We start from the raw sequence: 23339 nt of genomic DNA, 5'->3' as shown, positions 1-23339 counted from the left end.
AAAATCAGTCAAAATCCAGTAAAACAGCCGGGAAGAAAGTGAGTTGCTTCAGTGAAAATGGCTGGTGAGTGAATGAGTTAATAACCTTATTAAAAACTACTAAACACATAGCCATATTACCACATTATATACTCAATGGACACATGTCCATTGTTCAATTTGAAGGCAACCTCAGAACATCCTTCCAAGCGGCATAAGAATCCAAGAAGCATTCTGTTGTATAAATAAAACCTCACAGTCTGAGCAATTGTCTCGCCAGTCTCATTAGTTTAAGCTCAAGGGTGTCAAAACATTTTGAAAGACCTGCTTTGTAATGAACGCCTTTGTGCTTCTTTTTGATGCTAAAAATCTCTTCAGGCAACCTCCCTCCTCGGGTGCGTCTCCCCCATATTTGTAATTGTGCTTGTCATCTAAATAGCGCAAGTCACGGGCGACAAGCATCCGCTCTGATTACGCCCAGATTTCAGTCAACAAACCCTCTCAGCTGGTTATCATGAAACAGCAGCACGCCATTTATTTCGTCATCTTTCGGCAGCTTTGAGCTCTCCTCCGCGCACGAGGGGAAACAGTCAGCGAGGGGCTCGGGAATTTGACTGAGATTCTATTCTCTGTGAGTTTTAGTAGTTACCACCCAGTGAATGGAAAAATTAGCGGCAATCAGAAGAAATCGTTTAAGAGACAGTAACAGTAGGATTTTGCTATTAAGAAAACTGTCAAAGAGATTAAAAACTACCATAGTGTGATTTTTAGTTCTTCTCTCTGTCCGATATTGGCACTTATTATTAAACTCTGCAACCAATAAATGTAGGACAATCCAGTGTTGCAAAAATTTGCACTAAATTTGAAACTTAAAGACAGAAAGAGAAATCACAATCACACAACGGTGCTGCCTGAGGTCATAAAATGCATCATAAAAGCCGCTTAAGTAGAAAGATGCTCCTCGTTATCGGCCTGACATATATTTTGATTGTTTCAAAATAACACCGCCATATTGTTAGGTGCTGAATCACCAACATTTTATTTCAGACCAACATAAAGTCTGTCATCTGAAAGCTAATTTTTCACATGAATAATATTACCAACAAAGAAGGGGATTTATTGGGTGATGGAATATGTAAATTATCCCATTCATATAGTTTTGTTAGTTGTTTTTTTTAATAAAAGGTTCGCTCTATTGACATTATTAAAATGTGCTCATTAAAATAAGATACATTACTGTTACTGATTATGGAAGAAAATGTTTTAATGGCCAAGTTACTTGCACAGTTATTCATGTAAATATTAGCATGTGGCTTCTAACAGTGGCTACTGTGATTGTGATGTGTCTTTTCTATGTTTATATTGTATATAATACAGAGTAGTATAGTCAATTACTCAATTACTTTAGTGTAGTTTTTCGAACAATTACCATAGTCTGTGACTAACTGAGTTCTTCTTTCTGTTGGCTGTTTATGTAAAAAAAAAATATATATATATATACTATATATATATATATATATATATATATATATATATATATATATATATATATATATATATATATATATATATATATAGCTGGGAACAAAGGGGGTTGCTTCAGTGAAAATGGCTGGGTGTGAATGAGTTAATAACCTTATTAAAAGAGAGAGAGAGAGAAAGAGAAAGCAAGAGAGAGAGAGAGAGAGAGAGAGAGAGAGAGAGTTATAAACCGAATAAAAGAAATAGAAAACATTTTGGCAATATGTGTCATGGGAAAATATGAATTTGTTTTTGCTTTTTCCCATCTGGGCATCACACTGAAGCCAGGTTGGAAAGCATAAAACAGCCAAACAAATCTCCATTTACACAGTGTGAAACCTCCAATAAAAAGTGCTGTCTTGGCAGTTCTGTCGTCAACGTTGGACCTACTGGACCTCAGCGAGCCAAGCGAGCAGAGAAACAACAAAGACAGGAAGAGTCCTCGCTCGTCCCGGAGCGACAAGCAGAACAGCCCGCGCAGGAAAAAGACCGCCGAGACGGAGCTGATCCAGGTGGAGGTGGAACAGAGCATGCGGACACCAGAGAAGGCGTCACTGGACTCTGGTATGGACGCTGCGCAAACATTATGAAGAAACAGCCAAACACTTTCAGAGAAATGAGGTGTTGACTGGGAACTAATTAGGCAGTAAGTTAAACAGCAGTGAAGTGAATAATTCATGGCAGAAAGTATATCCCTGATGTTATTTCAAGAAAAAAAGTATGTCTGAACTGCCAGTCGATGTTATTTTTAGAGCACTCCCATTACTAATTGTATATTTTTGTTGCACTTTGTTTGACCCATCAGACCATTAGAACAGTATTTGAACAACTTTACTTGAGTCGACATTATGCCAATTCATTTATGCTTATATTTGTGTGCAGCCATCATTGGTTCACCGTTGGATAAATGGGAGGAGTTGAACCCCAACTCTGAGAGGAACGGTAGCAGGAAGTGGAAATTGGAGAGGCGGCGTTCATCAAAGAACTCTTCGAATGAATTTCTATGGTAAGCGCTGTCCTGGACACTGAGCTAAAAGTTCCCAGCAGGATATACAGTTAGGTTAAGAATTATGATAGTTTATGATGCATTTGAAACATAAACTAATTTCAGTTGAAAGTGGTGACAGGTGAAGTATTAATTATTTCCTCTGACAGATTTGGCTTCTAAAAATGCTGTTGTTTAGGGTCATTAAAAAAAATGTTCACCCCAGTTTAAGAAACATTGAGGTCCTATTGCATCAGGCCATGTCATGGTGACTGTCATCCATTCCTGCTTTTTCCAGCTCAAAAATATTCCTAAACTTTGATCCAAGTTACCACTTCTGGGCTGCAAATGATGTTTTTGTTCATGTTGTTATTTCCATCTCTTTACTATTGCGGTCTGGCTCTTCAGCTGTCTCAACAAAACTTCATTACACCGTCTCCAATTTGGCGTTTGACTACGGTCAATAGATTCAGCCAAATACAGTAACTGCCGTTCTGTCGTCCTTGCGTTGGCTTCCTGTTCATTTTAGGATTTTGTATAATAATCTCATTATTGTGGTCATGCGATTCCCATACCTGATGGTGGAGCTGGTGTCTTTTTATTGTCAGCTGACTGCTTTTTTACCTACTGTCCCTCACACAATATCTCAAACTTAAGGTGATAGATTCTTGTGGTCTGTTGCTTCCTATTTGTACAATGCACTTCAATCTGAGCTAAAAGTTATGTATAATATGTATATTTAACTTACATCACTTGCAAGGCTAATACACAACCCTTAACTTTAAAAGCATTTTTTTTAAATGGAATATTCTTTAATGGCTCAGTCAATGGGCTGGTTTCAAACGTTTCAGTTAGTGAGGACAAAAGTGAACGCACCAAAGACCCACAAACAAGCAGTAAATGAGGGTGCCTCTGTGAAGGCCTGACAAAGCATGCCCAGTAAAGAATTTACTGAAATACTGAAAAAGGTGTATGCCAAATACTTACCTAGCTGTCCATACTATACACTACAGTATATTTAGGTCAGTTAGTATTGCGTTTTATATTAGGTGTTTATGTTTGAAGTCATAACTGTGATATGTTTTTTTTGTACAGAATTATTACAGACCAATATTTTAATTTCAAACAAAAACTTGGATCGTAAGTACTGTTTTCAGCCACGTATGCGTTATTTTAGGTCCATTGACTGCAAAACCCAATTGGAGCCATTGAACAAGAACTGCGTGGAAGCAAACACCAAAGTGGAACCGGAGTCTGCTCTCGCATCTCAAGTAAGTGCTTCATGTGATTAGGAACGGGCAGTAATCATCTTTATGGTTGACGCTGTGTATTTGAAGTCAACCTCCGAAATGTAGCCCACTAACAAACATTTATACTGTGGAGCAAATTACTGCTGCATGTTAACCCTTCAAGTTTGCGTGTGATTGATTCGCCGCCATTTGTCCTAACACCTTCAATTCTTCCATTTCAGCTCAACAGGCAGTATATTAGTGGAAGACATGTAAGCCTCCCTATGCATCCTTTCATTTCATCTGGAAAGACTGAAACATTTGCACCGCGAAAACAGCATCGCACCATTTCATGAAATTTGACTTCCAAAACCAGCGGCTTGACTTGAAGCTGAGAGGTGCTTTTGAGGAAATCCAGATTGTCCTTGGTGGTGCTACATGGTCCAAATGTGAAGCGCTTTCTTTGCTGGGTGGATGTCTGTGCAGGTCTGCGTAAGGGATCTTATTTCTGATGCCGTTATTAGATTAATAGCCTATGAATTATTGATCTTACCCTGAGCCCATTAGCGTGGATCTCACTGAGCTACCTAAACATGCGTCACCTTTTCGGCACCTCTATTAATAATTGATTTGGTATTAAAGATAGTCGTCCAAAATGGACGGAAGTTATTCGCAAACAAGCGCTCCAAATTTTCGTGCTCAAGAGTTGAACAGTTCACCGACAGGAGGACTCTCCTGCTATTTGGTAGGTATGCAAAATGCACGCATGCAAAAAGTGAAGATGTGTTTTGCATGGAGTTTACAAAATCAGTCTATGGGAAAATCAAGCCCCATAATAATCAAGTGTTTTCAAGGAGGGTTGAAGAGTCATTTTATCCATAAATGATCTTCCCTCGAGATGGACTTGAATGTTTTTGTCAGCGCTCAAATACGTATTGAGGTCTTTGCAAAAATTCAGAATACTATTCAAGTGCTGTATTATATAATCAGTCCTTAAATACCACAGCTTGTCAATATTTTTCTCAAATGCCAAACGTGGACAAGCAGCGAGCTAGTACATATAAAATACATAAAGACAACAAAAGACAATACAGCTAGATAATTGATGGCACTTCTGTGTTCTACTGAATATCATTCTATTCTATTCTATTTTTTTTTCTACACCTCATTAGGGTGAGCTGGAGCATATGCCAACTTAATTAGGGGGAGAGTCGGGTGCACCCTGAACTGATCGCGGAGCACACAGACCAGGAGTGTCAAACTCAGTATTGTCCGCGGTAATAAAAACAATATTGCAAAATTCAACGTTTATCATTCATTACACATGACAATTTCAAATTTTGTTAGAGATTTTAGCAAGGATCATTGAAGTGCCTTGCTTTTTTTGGGGCCACATAAAATGATGCGGTGGGCCAGATCCAGCCCCCGGCCCCTAACTTTGATACCTGTGACATAGCCAAACCAATCACTCAAACTCACATTCTATTGACAATTTAGAGTTTTTGATTAACTTTACAACCAGTGAGAGGAAGCCGGAGACAAACAAGGCGAGCACTTGGAGAGCATGCAAACCCAACACAGGAAGGCCAAAGCTGAGATTGGAACCTGACAACTGTGAGGCAAATGTGCTCACCACTGGGGCACTGTGATGTACTCTGTTCTAGTTAGAAAGTGACAGTGAATCATTTTGAGGATGACATAAATTAATTACGTTTTTGAAAGTGGAAAATATTGCTGTGTCACTGTTTGGACAGTCGTAATACCTGATTCATATCTTGATATTTTTGCACCCGTTTAATTATGTGCAAAGCTGATTAAAAAAATTATAAGTAAGTTATGTGCTTAGTCTAATAATGTAAAATGTGTAAATTTTTGGGGGTGAATTTTCCTGGACTAAGTTGACATACACAGGATCGCAGAAGCAAAAAAAGAAGCATAAAAGGAAAAGTCATATTAAAGTCAACTGTCATCCATCATTACTGAGATTACGCAACCCACATGGACCCGTTACTGTATTTCTACAGTGTCTTGAATAGATTTGATGACCCAATATAGTGTTCAGTCTATATAGTCATTGCAATAAATCACACTTCTTAATGTGAAATCGTTGAACCTACGCTGGACAAATGTATAGATATAACCGCACCGTTTGCTGAGCTGGTCTTGTTTTAAATGTAACTCCAGGATGTTTGAAGTTACACCTGCGCGGCCGACAGCATATTGCGGGGGGTGTAGGATTGCATGTGCAGGTGCACAAGAGTGGCTGGAGGGGCGGGGTTGAACCCAAGAGAGGTTGGCTGAGTGTAGCATGGCGCCGAGATGAGGGTTGGGGCGAGCTGCTGACACGAGTGATTGAGCTAAAGCATGTCAGGGGCTTTGTTGAGGAGGAAATATTCACTCGTCCCTGAGAAAGCAGAGAAGGCTGACCCTTGCACACTCTCCCTGCCTGTCTCCCTCTGGCTGATTGTGTGTGCGAGTGTGTGTGTGTAATGGGCTATATTTGGATGATTAATAGATTGTGTTTCTGCATATACGTATTTACTGTACTATGAATTGTTTGTGTGCGTGTGCGTGTGTGTGTGTGTGTGTGTGTGTGTGGGTGTGTGTGTGTGTGGGTGTGTGTGTGGGTGTGTGCGTGCGTGCGTGTGTGCGTGCGTGTAACAGGCTCGTCTAACCAAGGATCAGCGGTTGGGCAGCACCCTCCTGTCCAGACATCAGTCTCTCGAAGAGGAATTTGAGCGAGCCAAGGCTGCTGTGGAGGTAGGCGGATTGTCGCTTGGCCTTGGGGGAGGTAGAGTGAGTACTTCTACTTGATGGAGTATTTACTGTAGCTGTATGGCAAGAACAACCATTTGGTCACATGACACTTGTCACGTGTAAAAATCGACGACGTCTGTATATGCATTTGCAAGTAAATTCCCTACTATGCCCAATGGAGCCACCTTACTTCTCGAAAGCCATACATGTTAATGAAGGTAAAAGGTGTTTTCAGTCAAGATACAGTAAGTCGCCAACTTCCGAAAATGCAAAAGTCTAAGGTGAACTGAAACTGACTTAGAACAGTCCCTTGTGGTGCTCCAACGTCACCAATCACATCTGACAGGGTTGCCTGTTTGATGGATAGTCAGCAATGCAGGTAGACAATGCTTAAATTTACTGAATGTACATGACGTCACATCCGCAGACAAGAGGGCGAGAAATTCGAACCCGAATCTAGTCTGAAAACTATTGGCCAGAGGCTTGTAGTGTTAATTTTGTCAACGAAAACTGTACAAAAATAATTTCGTCAACACACATTTTTCACCGGACAAAAATGAACTAGACTAGACTAAAACCCTCATTAATAATAAATAACTGGAACTAAATCAATGTGCATTTTTATCGACTAACGAAGACGAGACGAAAATGAACTTCACCTAATAAAAACTGGACTACATTCTATGGATATGTTTAGCCCTGGGGAAAAAAAACAAGACGAAAATTATATGATTTTGTAAAATCCTGTCTCTGCTAATCTGTCACTGTGTGTCACAGTGACACTCCCTTTCAAATCTGCAGCTAGTGAGTGCAACATACACAAACAGGAGATGGATTAACAGTGAAAGGAAAACTAAAAATAAAAAGTAAATTATAATTTATAGTTTAACGGCTAGAACGTTCCAACATTAATGTTAATCTGACCGCTAACTAATGTTGGCTAATTTACTAGCTTGTAGCATGGAGCCATAGTAGCCACTTGTTGATATACTGTATATATATATAGTGTTTGAAGTTGTTTTTCATCAAAAAGATGAGAGATGCAGTTTGGGAGCACTTTGAAGGAAATCAGACTACCACCAATATCAAACGAAACATTTGTTTGGTTCTGAAAAACATGCATAACAAATCAGCAGATTTCACGATTGTTCACAGCGGGAAAGCTAAATAGGAGACCACATTTCTGACATCACAGCATTTTGAGCCAGATGATCAGTGGTGTGATGTGAATCTCTCCCTGAAGTCATTTGGAACCTATTTCCCATTAAATTGAGCCCCCTTTTCCTCCTTTGTCGAATCATCCCCATGATGCTCAGCCCCCGCTGTGACACTTGACAACCTAATAAAGATGTCAGATCCATACACTCAAGTTGAAGATGCGTTTGACCCAGAAAAAATAAAAATCACAATCTCCATCTTGCTAACAATGAGAGTAAATAGGTCAATCCTTAACCAATCAGATATCGCACAGGCCAAGTTACAGTAATTAGTGATGAATTTGACTCGATTAATCATTGATTCATCCATTTTCTATTTCATATGTCTTCATCAGGATTGCTGGTGAGCTGCAACGTATAGCAATGAACACCCTGGACTAGTTGCCAGTCAATAGCAGGGCACATATAGACAAACTATCAATTATCCTCATATTCACACCTGTGGACAATTTGGAGTCTTCAAAGGGGTCATGTGGAAGGAAGGCAGAATCCTCACAGTAAGAACCTGTGAACTTCAGACAGAAAGGCCAGAATGGAGTTCAAACCCAAAGCTCAGAATCATGAGGCAGATGAGCTACCCACCAGGGCTGCCCTATGAATGACTCAATTCATATCAAATCTATGTACGCCTTTTGCACTTTAGGCCTCAAGACATTGCATTTTGGCTTTTGCCATGTCTAGTACAAGGTCATGTAGTCTCATACAAATCCTTTTCAGGATTTTTCTAATTCCCTCTCCAAATAAAAGCCTCTTTTTTTTCCTGAAAATGCCAATGAACCCTCTGCTATTGAGTTACTTGATATGTACCACACTACATACTGTTGTATACTGCGCTGATGAATAATAGAGCAGGGACAGGAAAGATGGTCAGAAAGTGAGAGGAGCGGTAGAAGAGCGACACGCTCGCCCACTTGGGGGATCCCGTCCTAAAATTAGCGCTGATGTCACAGGTTGTGTAACTGGTAAGCCCTCAAAATATTTGTCTTTGGATCAGCTGCAGGGCAGGTTAGAGAAGAGATTTAGACAGCAAGAGACGTGAGCGTCTGAGCATGGATGATCGATTGGTAACAGAACCTCAGGGCTGGAAATGAGGTCAGGCTTCCACCGTGGATGAATCTTCATGCCGGTGGTCAGCCATTTGGGTTTCAGGTTTCATCAGTATCCACAATCAGATCATTTCAGTTGCTGCAGGGACAAGTACCATGACGCCTGGCCAATACGAAAATTGGGAAAAAAATGGATTTGGTCTCCTCCGCTTATGTTGTTTGTCCTCAAGCACTGAGTGAAGATGTAGACTGCTACGTTAGCTTGTTATGCTAGCAGCCGTGTTCGAGCCTATCCCAGCTGACGAAAAACGGAATACACCCTGAAACTAGTCATCAGTTAGTCGAAGAGCGCAAACAGGGACAGACAAACATTCAGACTCACATTTGCAATCGTCACTGTGTAGGAACTGAGTGCATAAAAAAATAAATAAAAGACTTCGCTTCTTTGGAATACCACACTGACCGAACCCAACCATCCGGAACAGGCAGCACTTGCCGGCTTGACCCAAGCAAGATGTCAACTCTCAGTCGTGGATTAGTCGGCTCATGCAAAAGAATGTAGCTAGCTCTCAGAACTAATGTGACAAAATAATCTTCGACACCTCTCTTTTTGACAAAGAGTTAACAGTATATTTTATGTGAGAGGTTTTTACATCACACTATATTGTTATATCGCACAGCTCCTTTTAAAGTGTATAGCTACAGTAGACTTAGTGTAATCTGGTAATGGATGCTCCTTGTCATTTTTGATATGGTGAATGACCTGAGACACATTCTATAAAAGGTTGTCATGTTAGCTAGCAGTGACTAGCTAAGTGGGGTACACGCATATTAATTAACATCAAAAAGCAATTTTTTAAAACTTGGGAGAACTCACAAATAACACGGATGGTTGTTATCTGGTAACAGGTGTTTTTTTTTTTTTTATCATTTTTGTTAAAGTGATTACACGTACAAAGATTGCCATGCTAGCAGCCACGAGCTACACAGTAAATTCTGTAGAGTAAATTTGACTCTATTTAGAGTGAGACCAAATAGACTCAGTTTTAGAGTAGGCTAATATTTACACTAAGAAGAGAGTAAACTAAAGTATTGAGAAACAAAGTCACCCAATGGTTGAGGAACAAACTCACAACCTTTAGTTTGGGAGAGTGCCACACTACCACCTGAGATATGCCCTCCAACTTTTTGCTCCAATCTCCAAGAGACCAAAAACATCGTTTTTGAGTTAAGAAGATTCTAGCTGACACGAGCGCTATACTAACACACAGCAGGAGGTGCGTGGCTCAGGGAGTAGATCGGCTGTCTCCCAAGCTGAAGGTCGTGAGTTCGTTCCTTAACCCTTGAGTGACTTGTGTTTTTTTCAATCATTTTTTTTACTCTCTTTCAAGTGTAAATATTACTCTAAAACGGAATGTATTTGGCCCCACTGTAAATAGAGTCAAATTTACTGTGTAAATGGGGTACACACATACTGATTAACATTAACAACAGCAAATGTTTGCTTACTGGTGAATGACGTGAGACACGTTAGTTTGCGGGTTATATTAAGTACTACTGTACCGTACTAAGTTACATCTTTTTTTCCATTGCTGTTCCGTCTCTTTGATGTGTCATTTCCAGCTAAGCGGAACCCATTCACCAAAAAAAACCTACACTTTTTTTCACCTAAATTTGGCCACAGCATGAATAATTTGGGACTAAACTCCTTGTCCAACCTTTTTTTGTCCACAGGGAGGACGTGAATTCAGCGAGCAGGCTTTCTTTTCATTTGATTTGATGAAGCAGGCAAAGTATAATAAAAGCAGAACCCTCAGAGGGGGTCGAAAGCGCTCCCAAATTTCATCCATTTTACAAAATTGCCACTGATGACAGTAAATGTAGCTTTTTATGGCTTTACAGATAAGAACAGAAGGATGAATTGAGGAATGGAGAAACGGCTTTAAATTAATATAAGATGGCTGGGTGATGAAACATTTTCTTGGCGGGTTAGTGACTCTTCATGCTACATTAGGACAGTTTCAATTACTCTGAGCATATGGTATTGTTATGCTTCACTGGGATCATGTAGAATAAATTGTGACTCGTTTTGGCTGTGATGCATAAGAAATAGGACTTCCTGAGTGGAAGTAAAGCATGGACTAAGTTGGTAAGCATGGCATTTCCTTGATTAAACAACAGCAGCATGTGTGCACTCTATTATTACCTATTATCTCCTGCGACATCAACCCGATGCGATCTTGTTTTTTGTCAGACGCTGAGTTGTTTGCCAGATTCTGCTCTCAATCCACATATAAATGCAAATAAATAATGGATTTACCCTCTTTACCGACCTCCTTCAATTTGCGCTAGAACATTATCAGTTCAACAGAACGTGAGCAAAGTTTTTTTTTTTATTAGTACACTCTCAAAGCTTAATGGTTTGTTCCGGTGCCTGTTCTCTTCCCCTCTAAAAAGTTTGGGGAATTTAGTATTTTTATACAGCATACCATAAACGTTCATTCAGTTCTACTGAAATGAATATTAGATTATTATCTCTGTGGATAGCTAAAAAAGTAATTCCACTGCACCACAAATTAAAGGTGCCAAGATAGTTAAACCTGTCTGAAGAGATGAAGATGATATTTTAATTTTTTATTGCGCGGCTGGAATTTTTATTGCAGTAATTCGTGGACCGATTTAAAATAAAATTATAGACCTATGTGTCTAATTTTGACTATTAATGTTAAACAGTAGAAACTTTCAAATTATTATTATTTTTTTTAATGGCCCGGTACTGCCCACATTCTTTGAATTACAATAAGTGCAGTGCGATTCAAACACCAAACCTCATTTGAATGCACTGTATTATTATTTATTTTTGTTGTATGTCTTTGCAACGTATCTTATCAAAATCTATGAATTCTAGCTATAAATCAAATTGAAATTTGTCACGTCAATCAATCTTTGCCGACAAAGTGCCTGAGATTAGTTGCTGCCCTAGTAACTCGCTTGTTTCTTCTTCTTTTTTTTGCAGACAGAACAGAAAACTGCATGTGCAGAACTCTGTGTTATCACAGACATTCACATCATGGGTAATTGCATTGTCTAGCAAAATACAACCGAGGCACTTTGTCCAATAAATGTGTGTTATTCCATTATCGGGTCTACGGCTTTCTATTTTGGTCCGGCTGACCAAGGACTGGCAGTGCGGAGCTGTAGGGGGCTTGTTAGCTTTGAAAGGCCAGGCCAGCCCGACTCTGGAGACGCTCGGGTTGAGGTTTCTCGTGTCACTGATAAGTAATTAAACTTTTTGTGATGTAAGGCCAAGATGGATAGAACCCCCTTCATTCCTTCGTTTTCGTTAAAGGAATGCTTGTCTAGCTTATAGAGTCGAACCTTTAGCGGACCAATGAAGTGGGACTATTTAAAAACAGAATGATGCGAGATCAATGAGATTAATGTGACACTCGGCCACTCTCAAGGCGTAAATGTAATGTCAGTGAGCAAGTAGGTAAAAAACATACAAAATTTTCTCCAGCTTTTTAACGATATGGATGCAGAGTACAATTCACTGTTTAAATGTTACGAGAGAATCAGGACAATTATCATCTATCATTGTCAGTTTTTCTTTTTCTTTTTTTACCTCATTTCAGGTCTAAGATCAAAATGATTATGAGTACACGGTAATGCATATTGCTCATATGTACAGTATGTTTCTCATTTTAGCAAGGATTTATACATCATACAAGTGAGACAGGGTGTACCCCATTCAAATACTCAGTAGAATCGTGAATGACTGGTTCGAAATTACCCTCAAGGCAAACATTTGTTTGATTTTGCATAAGCTCTGTTGACGTTGACATAATTTTCTGTGTTGTCAACATGCATTCATTAACGTGCACCCTGCTGCTCATTCCCGAGTAACTTGTGGCATTCATAACAGCTCGCTTCAGTAGTACATGGGTTGTAAATTACCTCGCCTTGTTCCACATAATTAAACTGACAACCCCAGTGTTATTTAAATATTTAAATAAATAAAAAAGGGAGATATATATGACTACGTTCAGGCATTTGTTGGAGTGTGGGAATGGATAATCTATACATCAAACGGAATTTCTTAACTCATTCACTCCCAGCCATTTTCACTGAAGCAACCCCTTTCACTCCGGGCTGTTTTACTGTATTTAGACTGATTTTGCAAGGCCCACAGAATATTGTGCTCCATAGCTATAAAAACATGGAACCCACCGAAAGAAAGATGAGTCGCTCTTCTTTCATCAGGAAAAAAAAAAGCATATTTGTATCTGTTTCCGTTTTGCAGCAATTAGCATTAGGATATAGCTAAGTTTCATCATTATTCATAAATCTGTTTAAAACAGTGGGGAAAAGAGCTTTTCGAAATGGCCCCCGGTTGATCTCTTATACTCTGCTGCCACCTGCTGGCCGTTTTTGTAACAACTACCATTGCTTCAACCATTCTCTTCAGTTCAACGGCTGCATCAAAGCCTTCTATATTCTCTAGCACACACAAAACACATAAGTAAATAAAAAGTATAAATATGTCTTTGGGAGCATGGTAATATTTAAAACAGGACGCATTAATAAATTTTTGGGAGCAAAGGAGTTAAGCAAAATGTATGCAAACGTGGCATGCCAGCGGCTCTGATGGTGTAGTTGTACATTATTCAGACAGCGTGGGTTTGATTCCTAGCCAGTGTCCAAGTATCCAACCATCGCCAGTCTCAATTACTGATTAAAAAAAAAGAAAAAATTAATGTGTTGAATCAGGAAGGGCATCTGGCATATGAGCTGTGCCGAACGAATCATCCAAGTGACTCGCTGCAGCGAACCCTGATGAAAAAAGGCAAATGCAACAAAGGACTGATGTTAGTGATTCAACCTTGATATTATAAGTTATGTTTTTCAACTTATTTTCTGGCCCAACTTCATTTTTGTGTTGTATAAACAACCCAACGTTGGCTTGGTACCTTTGGGACCCAGCCTTGGGTTGGGAAATCCCAGTCAAAATTAAAAAAAAAAAAAAAAAAAGGATGGGAAGTGTGTTGCAACGTTTTTACTAAGACATTTGAGAACGGTTTTAACTTATAGAAAATAGAAATGTGTCACTCCAATAAATTCCTATTTGATGTGGTATGTGAAAGGGCCCTCAGGAAGTGGCAACCATGAAACGTCACCTTGAGGCAATTTGGCTTGGAGTGTCGGCAGCCGCCAATTACCTGCCATGGCTGCTTGTCAGGAGCCGCAATGGCCTCCGTGTCATTCGGCAGCCTCTGAACAGACGAGATGAGAAGACCTATGACACAGACGCACTCTTTCACGGCGCATCTCGGCCGTGATCCCGTCTCGATTGTCAGTAGGCACACTTGCTGCGCACACTCACAGAAATTATAGAACAGACTTTGGCCCCATCTTTCAACTCGTATGTTTCTAGCCCGTAAGCGAGACACAGGCGGTTGCTCTCCTTTGATTGGCATCATTCATCCCAGCTTGGCCAAGAATCATGGAAACTGTGATGAATGGATGAACTTGCCCATAAAGTAGACGCATGAAGGTGCTTTATGGAAGGAGCAAGTCAACAGCTATTACTGGACTATGACGTGAATGGAGACAAACTAATTTTAGAATGAATAGTAAACACACACACACTGAATGCATTATTGATTCTTGTCTTGTCTTTGAAATAAAAATGTCATTCATTTTTTTCACTCACATTCATACCTTTGCACATGATGAGTCGTCAGTCCTTGGAATGTGGAAGGAAGCTGGGGCACCATCAGAACATACAAACTCCGCACAAGAGGTCAAAGAGCTGCAATTCAAACCCAGAATCTCTGCCAGACACAATTTTGTGACAAAAACGGCAAGAAAAGAGAAAGAAGCTATTTTCCAATATGTTTACACTAAATTGTATCTTCCAGGGGACGCATAGTTTGTTGAATGCATATTTCATCTATTGTAACCTTTCAGTATGTGGTCAGCAAAGTGAAATGTCACATGAAATCATGTCAGATGTGCACGAGTCATTCTTTCACCTCTGTTTCTCTCAATTCCTTGACTCCTCCCCCTTTGCTTCATCCTGCTCTCCCCTTCCTGCTCCTTTCTGGCTGTTGCCTGTAGTCGGACACAGAATTCTGGGATAAGATGCAGGCAGAGTGGGAGGAACTGGCTCGGCGAAACTGGCTGACGGAGAATGAGCAATCCCAGATTCCCTCCACGGTCTCTCCTCATGAGAAGGTCAAATATTGTCTTGATTTGCATTCACAACACATATTTTACGGGAGGCTCCAACTGCATTCAATTCATGTATGTTTCATATCAATAACAGTAGGAAATACTCCATTTTGTTGCCATGGATAGGCCTTGATTCGAAGCTGAAAATACCACCGGCTGCTATTATATAAAAGTGAATGAATAATTGATATACAGTACAAATGATTCTTCGCCTAAAAGTGGAATATTTTGACCAAAATAATCAACAAATCCCCAAAACTTCAAAGCTTCAGCACTTTCAGCGAATGCTTGACAATGCGAAGCCTTGAAAAAATTCACAGACTGCGCACCGAGTGAAGCAGGATTACTTCTGTCAATCGCGGTGAATGCACACGGTCCTTCTCGATCAGTGCATTTTTGCGAGGCTTCGCATTATCAAGCATTTGCTGAAAGTGCTCAAGGACATGCCAAAAGGTGGGCACTTCCATCAATCATCAATTCCAGTCAATGACTATGCCCACCTCTGCTGTTTAGTTCAAGGTTTGATGGGATTACTTTTATTTTCATCTCTTTTTTTAAAAATTAGAACAACTTTCAAGTCATCCAGTGACCTAATATCTTTATATTGGTTTGCAGAAATTGAAAGCACCAGTTATCAAACAACTGTTTCCGTTTGAAGAGAAATACATGGGAATGTATTCATGTAAAAAAAAAAAAGTACAAAAAAATTACCTACGCATGCATTTCCTCATCTTCTTTTCAAATCATTCCGTATAAATCCTTTTTGACCTGTGTGTGCTTTCTTCCTCCCACAACTGAACATTTGAGCCTTGCAGCTTCAGACAGAAACAGACAGAAAAGAAGGGAAAAAACAGCTACAGAGCAGGGCTGCATAATTTGTAAACATCACCTCTTGCTGTCTTTTGGAATATTGCGCGGCCCTTTGCATGGCAAGGAAATCATATTTGCTACATTAAACTGAAGTCAAAATGGATGCTACATGCCTAACTATGGGGCAGTAGAAGCCTTTGAATTATTACAATCAGTAATAAAAGATGAGGAGAGTAAGGAAAAAAGTAATAAATAAATATGGAGGGGAAAGAGCATATTATTCATGCATAGAAAACTACACGCCTGAATGTTGACGTGTTCGTCAATCCAATTATTATGCTTTATGTTGGAAAAAGATTTCATATGGCGGCCAACTAAGGATCTAACGGCATATAGTATTAACCATACAGGCGAATATGTTTGTCGGCAGAGCTCATCACACATGAGCTGACCTTCCTGTACCAGGAAGTCTTAAGAGAGCGGACTTGCGCGCCTTCCGATTGATCCCAGCGCAGAGCAAGTTCTTTCAAAGTCATCTTGCTCAGAGGCGGCCGTAAACACACGAGGGTAATCACAGTTTGAAAATTCAAAGTTTAACATTTAAAGAGAACGGGGAAAACCCCAGGGAGCCCAGTCCAGGGTTTATGTAATGTGCTAACGATCGATTCCTTGCCACAGCTTTGCATCCGAGGGGCACTGACGTCACCACTGAACTTGTTTTCTGTTGTTTTTGTTTTTGCTGACAGGGTTACTACTTCCACACAGATAATCCCTATAAGGACTTGCCTAATGCGTTTGAGGAGGGGCAGAAGAAGTCTCGAGAAGGAGACTTGCCAAATGCGGTGCTTATGCTGGAAGCAGCTGTTTTACAGGACCCTCACGATTCAGAGGTGAATGCATTAATTAAAGTGCACGCACACATGCACACACGAGGGCTGAACAATTTGGAAAAATAACCAAATTGCAATTTATTTACATCTATGTTGCGATTGTGATTTGATCTACGCCCCATGTATTTTTTACATTCATCTGGTTTGCAATAAACAATACCAGATTCAATTAAAGGTGTATGCAAAGATTTTCTCAAAAAGTAGAAGAAGCCAACGTGCGGGCTCATCTTAAAAAAAAAATATATATATATATATATATATATATATATTGGAAAAAAATTAAAAAATAATAATAATCTTCGAATATGCAAATTCACCACTAGATGGCATTCCCTATATTGAATATACCTATTCCCTAGATGAGTAGGCCAAATTTTTTTCCCCCCCGAATTTGGAATGATGTGCAGGACGAACATAGTACCTCAATAATATTAACATTTTGAGTGAGTTAGTTGATTTAAAAAAAAAAATACGCACAAAATACATTTAACTTATACACTGCCATTGACGGCTATAGACGTCAAAAATTCATTTTAACTATTTCTATTAGTTTAACATTTTTTCCCACTTTTGTTAACAAGAGTATGAAAACCTAGAATAAATAGATATAAAATTTGTGATTAATCGTGAGTTAACTAGTCATGCGATTAATTACGATTAAAAATTGTAATCGCCTGACGGCCCTAATTTTTAATAATCTTTTCTTTAAAAAAATGTTTTATTACAAATTAAAAAAAGATATATATTTATGTTTTTTAAAAAAAGAAAAGATTATTAAAAATTAGGGGCGTCAGGTGATTACAATTTTTAATCGTAATTACTTCCCTAGTTAACTCACGATTAATCACACATTTTATATCTGTTGTAAATGTACAAAAAAAAAATTCTAGGTTTTCATACTCTTGTTAACAAAAATTAAAAAAAGTTAAACTAATAGAAATAGTTTAAATGAATTTTTGATGTCTATAGCTGTCAATGGCAGTGAATGAGTCAGTTTTGTGCTATCCTTGAATGGTATTTTTTATGCAAGAGATACCTTTGTGTTGGAAAAAAAAATCACAGTATGTGGTTATTTTGTTGTTTTCTTCGAATCTTTTGTTGTTGGGTTACGAGAATAGTTTTTTATGCATGCATTGAGAAATGTATTGTGAAAAATTAAATATATTAAGAGTACATATTTTGCACATTTGCACTTATTACGTCCGTATCTAAATTAGCATTTTTGTCATACATAAATAAAAAAGCAGAAGACCCCTTCACCAAAAAAGAGAGACTGCAAATCACAAACACATGAAATCCAGCTCTACTTTTTAAAAGTTTTGAGGCTTCTGATTACCACAGTGTAAATCAATGACCAACATTAATCTGTTTGTTTTTTCCAATCCATCCATCCGTCCATTTTCTGAACCGCTTATATTCAGCTAGAACCGGTTCGATGTAAACTGCCTCTAATCAAGGCTCCACCGCAACATAACTTGAGATGCATTTTCCAAAATGTGCTAACTCTGTGATTGCACAGGTCAACTTGACTGTGGCAAGTGCGAACAAAAACCTCCATCCTAGCCAACTCATGCTGAGAGAAACCATAGAGAAAGAATGCCTCAGTGCCCGCCAGCTGTGCGAGGCAGATTTTGTCCTCAGAGGACACGGGCTGAACGCTGATTGCCTCGAATTCCTTCCGCCTTCTTGAATTGTTTACTGTAACAAAAAGGCCCAACTTTCTCGTACTCTCGATGAGAATTTCCATTTGACCAGTGAGATGAATCTTCGCTCATTTTATTTTATTCCCTCTTTTCTCTTAGTCAGGAGTGACCTCTTTGCAGGTTGAAAGAGCAAAGCCTAAAGCCTTCGCATAAAGTGCTTTTGGTATCCCCGGGAAAATACATAAATGTGCCAATTTTTGCAGGGAAAGGATAATCCCTCTGTGTATGGAACTAATACGATTCCAAAATTCCACCTGGGGCGCTTAGTGGCTCGCTGCCTCACTCCGAAGACCTCTGAGAAATTATTTCTCCCCTTATTTAAGAGAGCGGGACCAAAAAAAAAGACACACACACACACAGAGATTAGCTTTAGCATTAACTGGTTTTAACATGAGGTTTTACAGAGACAAAACACAGAAGCGCTTTTATAATCTCAAGTTAATATGGATTTAAAATTAGTCACTCTGCCCTCTAGTGCTTATTTGGGAAAGTTGCCGTATTGCACATATAGAATTTATTTTGTATTTAACGAAAGTTGCTGGGGCAGCTCACCGGCTAGTCGCATGAGGACGTTATAGAAAATAGATGGATTGATGGCTGCATTGTGTTATTGCATATATGCACTACTTTTCTTAAGAAATCGAACATCCTTTAGTTTACTTGCTTCAATCCTGTAGTAGAAAACAGAATCGGTTCCAGCTATTTGTCGTCTAACATCGGCGAGAGATAGAGCACTTCCCGTTCAAATAATGACAAGAGGAGAGATTTGTTGTAGCCAAAACACTCGATCCCGAATCCCTTTTGACTGTATATTGTATTGTATTGTGATGGAGATGGAATGAAAGCACTGATGTCCGACTTCTCCTCACACAGCCTCCTTATTGCTTCTCTGCAGGCTTGGCAAGTGCTGGGGACCACCCAGGCCGAAAATGAGAATGAGCAGGCAGCAATTGTCTCTCTCCAGAGGTAAATCAATAAACGATGCATCTGATAACTCAAAAGACATTCGGGGGAAAAGCAGGCAGTGTAAAAGGGGCGCATATAAACTGTCAGTGTCGTTCTATTAATATCAACATCATCAAGTCGTCTGGATGGTCTTTCTTGGTACAAACGAGGTTTTGGAATATTATTAAAGGGGGAGTGGGGGGGGGGGTGACTTTAAAACAAAATGAAAAGGCCAAATGCTTTCAATTGAAGCAATGCATCCAAGAAATGACTTTGTTTTTTCCTGTTACCCAACTAATTGTACATTTTAAAAGGTGACCTCTATGATCGAGCAATGCGTAGACCAAAGTTTTGTATGCAGAAATTAAAATTGCTCTTATGTGGTCCATGTAACTCAAAGTCGGGTAAACAATTTTGACTGGCAAAATATGTTTGAATGTATTTGCAAATAACATTTAAATGTATTTAAATACGTTTGAACATATTTGTAAATTGGTTCACTTAAACGCATTTGTAAACATTTGCTCTTACGTGGTCTACAGAAATCTACGGAAGTGTGAGGCTGCCGATGCGGAGTAAACATTTTTTGACTGGCAAATACGTTCGGACATATTTCAAAATAAGTTGAAATGTATTCAAATACGTTCAAATGCCACGACGTATTGACTAACACATGCCCATACCCTGTGGCATTATGGGAAAAAATGACCAATGGACATCATCATGCATTGCAGATGTAATAATAAATCATAAAAATTATGAATAAACAGTGTTTCATTCATTTTTCAAACATATTAGCATAATGTTGGCCAAAGGCTAAAAAAAAATGTCAACGTCAATACTTCATGGCATTATGGGGAAAAAATCATAAGATTTTAGCATTTAGCCTACAAGCACGTTAAAATAAATGTTCAAATATGCAAGTACGTTCGTACATATTTATTCGACAGTCAAAGTGTTTACTCCACATTGTCAGTTTCACACTTTTGTAATCAAAAAGAGACCACAAGTCTTTCATTCAGTTTAGACTTTTCCATGCCATTGAATGCGCACAAAAATAAATCATTGCTTTTCCAAGTAAAATGTGATTACTGTACTTGAGAGTTAATCTTGCAAACAGTTACCAGTCAAATATGAGGTGCTTTTGTTATGTAACTGACATCTGTGTGCACAATGTTTTGGTATGAAGTGAGATTAGATATTTTACCTGGCTTTGGTCCTGTCGGAGCCACACTGGCAAAACTTTGGACGGTACGCGTCCTATAATTATTCTGTTTGTGTCTAGTGTCAATTAAAAGAAAACACATTATTTCTTCAGGACTTCAAAGCTATTGTATTTGTTTCTGTATTTATTATGAAGAAGAAGAGAGATCATTTATGTGCAGGGGATTTAAGTGTTCTGACTTTAACTTTATGTAACCCTCACCTCCAATACACATGGGTGAAATAATTTACTTTGAGATTAACAGAGATTAAGAGTTTGGCGCATGAGTTTATCTTGCTAAATCTTTATTTTTGGCCCCTCTCTTACTCTTTAAACGAATCCACCACATTCGTCCAAAACAACTCAACAACAACAACACTTTCCAAGCACGCTAATCCAAGGATATTAAACACAGAATGTAATCCTTCATTCAGGTGTTTGGAACTCCATCCCAACAACCTCCAGGCCCTCATGGCCTTGGCGGTGAGCCTGACCAACACGGGCATGCGTTACGACGCCTGCGAAGCTCTGCTCCGCTGGCTGCGACACAATCCCAAATACAAACACCTCCTGAAGGGTAAAAAACATCTTGTGGGATCCCCAAACTCCCAGAGTAGGATGTCCCATGCACCCAACATCGGCAGGCATGAAAGGTATTCAACAAAATGGTGGCTACATTTTTTCTTTCCCTCTTTGTTACTCAAGTAAAGATGACCAACAGAAGTGTTGTCAAATCATATATTTATCATGTGTTCAACTCAGACATGACATTAAGCGTGTCAAAGCACTACAATTGTCAAACTCAAGGTCCGGGGGCCAGATGTAGCCACCATTTCATTTTATGTGGCCCGCAAAAGCTAATCATGTGTCAACTTCAATGATCATAGCTAAAATCTGTATAAAAAAAAATAAAAAATTTAAATAAATCAATCAATCAATCAATTTTGTTTGTTTTTTACACTAACTTGAACAATTAAACAATTAATTATCATTGACTTCTGATTTCGAAAAGTAGTGATCCATCAATTTGCTGCATAATGCATACATGTAATAAATAATACTACTAATAATTTGTCTTTACTGTTGTAATGGCCCTTTGAGGGAAGTAGCAATGGCAAAATGACCCGTGACAAAAATGAGCTTGACACCCTTGCACTTAGGGCTGTGCGCCTTTTTAAAATACCTAATTTAAACAATTTTGTTTCGTCCAAAAGGAACTTGCATAATTATTGTGTTTCAAATAATTTTATTTATCTTAATAATTTTTACATTTTCTTGTTTTGTAGCACAAAATAAATGATCGCCCTAATCGTGATTTCAATTATTACCAAAATAACCGTGATTAATATTTTTTTCATAATCGAGCAGCCCTATCTGCACTCTAACATGGGTGTCCACACTTAACTGAAAATCGAATGATGCATTTAGCACTTTGTCAATCATTTTGAGGTGGCCCACAGCCTTGTATGCAACTAGAATGAATCCGCCCCTGTCCTGAACAGACCTCCACATTCAGATCCAAAGCAAGACTAATTGGTAATAAGATGTTTAAAACAGTGTTTACTTGAGGATCTTCTGAAACAGAAATATCGTAACTCATGAGGCATTTTATAGAGATATCTGGTTCCCATTTTAGCTGTAAATAGTTTCTCTGCATATCTAGAAAAACTCTGTAAGTGTAATTTATTATTGTTAGTAGTTCACATGTGTTGCATCACCTCCACTATTTCAACATTTGCACCCAATAGGGTTGCAGGCCAGGTCAAAATTTATTTTTTAGATATACCGAGCCGCTAGAAATTGGACGTCGGGCCGCAAATAGGCCCCGGGCCATAGCTTGGACACCACTGCACTCGCCCGTAGCCGAGCTCTGTGAACTATGGCAGATGCTGGAGTTCTTTCACTATCTTGACAACCGTGCCCTCTTCGCCAAACCACTCTCAATCCCTGCTTTAGGGAGAGACGCTTCTATCTTAAGCTTTTAAAATGAAGGTTTTAAGCTTTGAACATCAGATAGAAAAGGCTTAATTCTTCTCCCGAGGAAAAGAGGCACTCTATCAAATCATTAATCGTCTAGTCAAAGTGAAGAGATACAGGTACATCCCAATTACTGTGATGTTCCCGCTAATCCATTCAGGATCTTCCCTATTCTCTTCTTTCTGCTGCTCTCCTTTAACCCTGCTGGTTAACTGCTCCCTGCAATTATCCACTCTATCTTTTACCCCCATCTTCCATGCATTTGTAATGCCTGACCTCATGGGTAACAAATGCCCTTCAACGGAAAAACCTGATCATTTGTTGTCTTCCTTTCTTTGAATAAGGACTCAGTGTCACTCGGCAGCGTGGAGTCGGCCTAATCCTCATGTGAACATGTCCACAGCTCCATGTTACCCGAGGTCAAGGAACTCTTCCTGGAAGCGGTCCAGCACAACTCGGACGCCGTTGACCCGGACTTGCAGACGGGCCTCGGGGTGCTTTACAACCTCAGCAGCGAGTTCAACAAAGCGGTGGATGCTTTCAACACGGCCTTGTCGGTGCGACCTGAGGTATAGCAGCAACTCACTTACTCGCTTGAGGAAAGACAGAAACATGTACTACACAGACTGCAGATAGGCAATTAAAGTGATTGATCTGCTCGGATTACTCTTTAGTTATGACTCGTAGGGAAGGAACGTTTGTCAGACGCGCTTGAAGAGTAGTGTGTAGGATTTAGTGCCATCTAGTGGTAAAGTGATAGAATTCAACGATTTTGAAGCATGCACACTACATTGCTTCAGGCAGACCACATTTCACAAGCCCGCCGCCAACAATTACTACCA

At 39.3% G+C, this 23339-nt stretch overlaps 1 protein-coding gene across 3 annotated transcripts in view; it reads left to right on the top strand.

Moving 5' to 3' along the window:
- pex5la (peroxisomal biogenesis factor 5-like a) overlaps positions 1-23339 on the top strand; it is an 82290-nt gene that overhangs the window by 52240 nt on the left and 6711 nt on the right. For 2 of the 3 annotated variants that reach the window (XM_086090048.1, XM_086090046.1), the window contains 10 exons: positions 1867-2064; positions 2383-2506; positions 3663-3756; positions 3957-3986; positions 6379-6474; positions 14855-14971; positions 16525-16668; positions 19267-19337; positions 20955-21173; positions 22901-23066. In XM_086090048.1, the coding sequence (XP_085946174.1) occupies positions 1867-2064; positions 2383-2506; positions 3663-3756; positions 3957-3986; positions 6379-6474; positions 14855-14971; positions 16525-16668; positions 19267-19337; positions 20955-21173; positions 22901-23066 (1259 nt within the window). The remainder of the gene's footprint in view (positions 1-1866; positions 2065-2382; positions 2507-3662; positions 3757-3956; positions 3987-6378; positions 6475-14854; positions 14972-16524; positions 16669-19266; positions 19338-20954; positions 21174-22900; positions 23067-23339) is intronic. The other variant, XM_086090047.1, reaches the window with a different exon arrangement.

Source organism: Leptonotus elevatus, chromosome 11 (genome assembly GCF_054856555.1).
Source record: "Leptonotus elevatus isolate MCC_2025b chromosome 11, RoL_Lele_1.0, whole genome shotgun sequence".
Classification (NCBI taxonomy): domain Eukaryota; kingdom Metazoa; phylum Chordata; class Actinopteri; order Syngnathiformes; family Syngnathidae; genus Leptonotus; species Leptonotus elevatus.
Note: the sequence above shows the minus strand (reverse complement) of the source record. Positions and strands in the feature narration are given on the sequence as shown.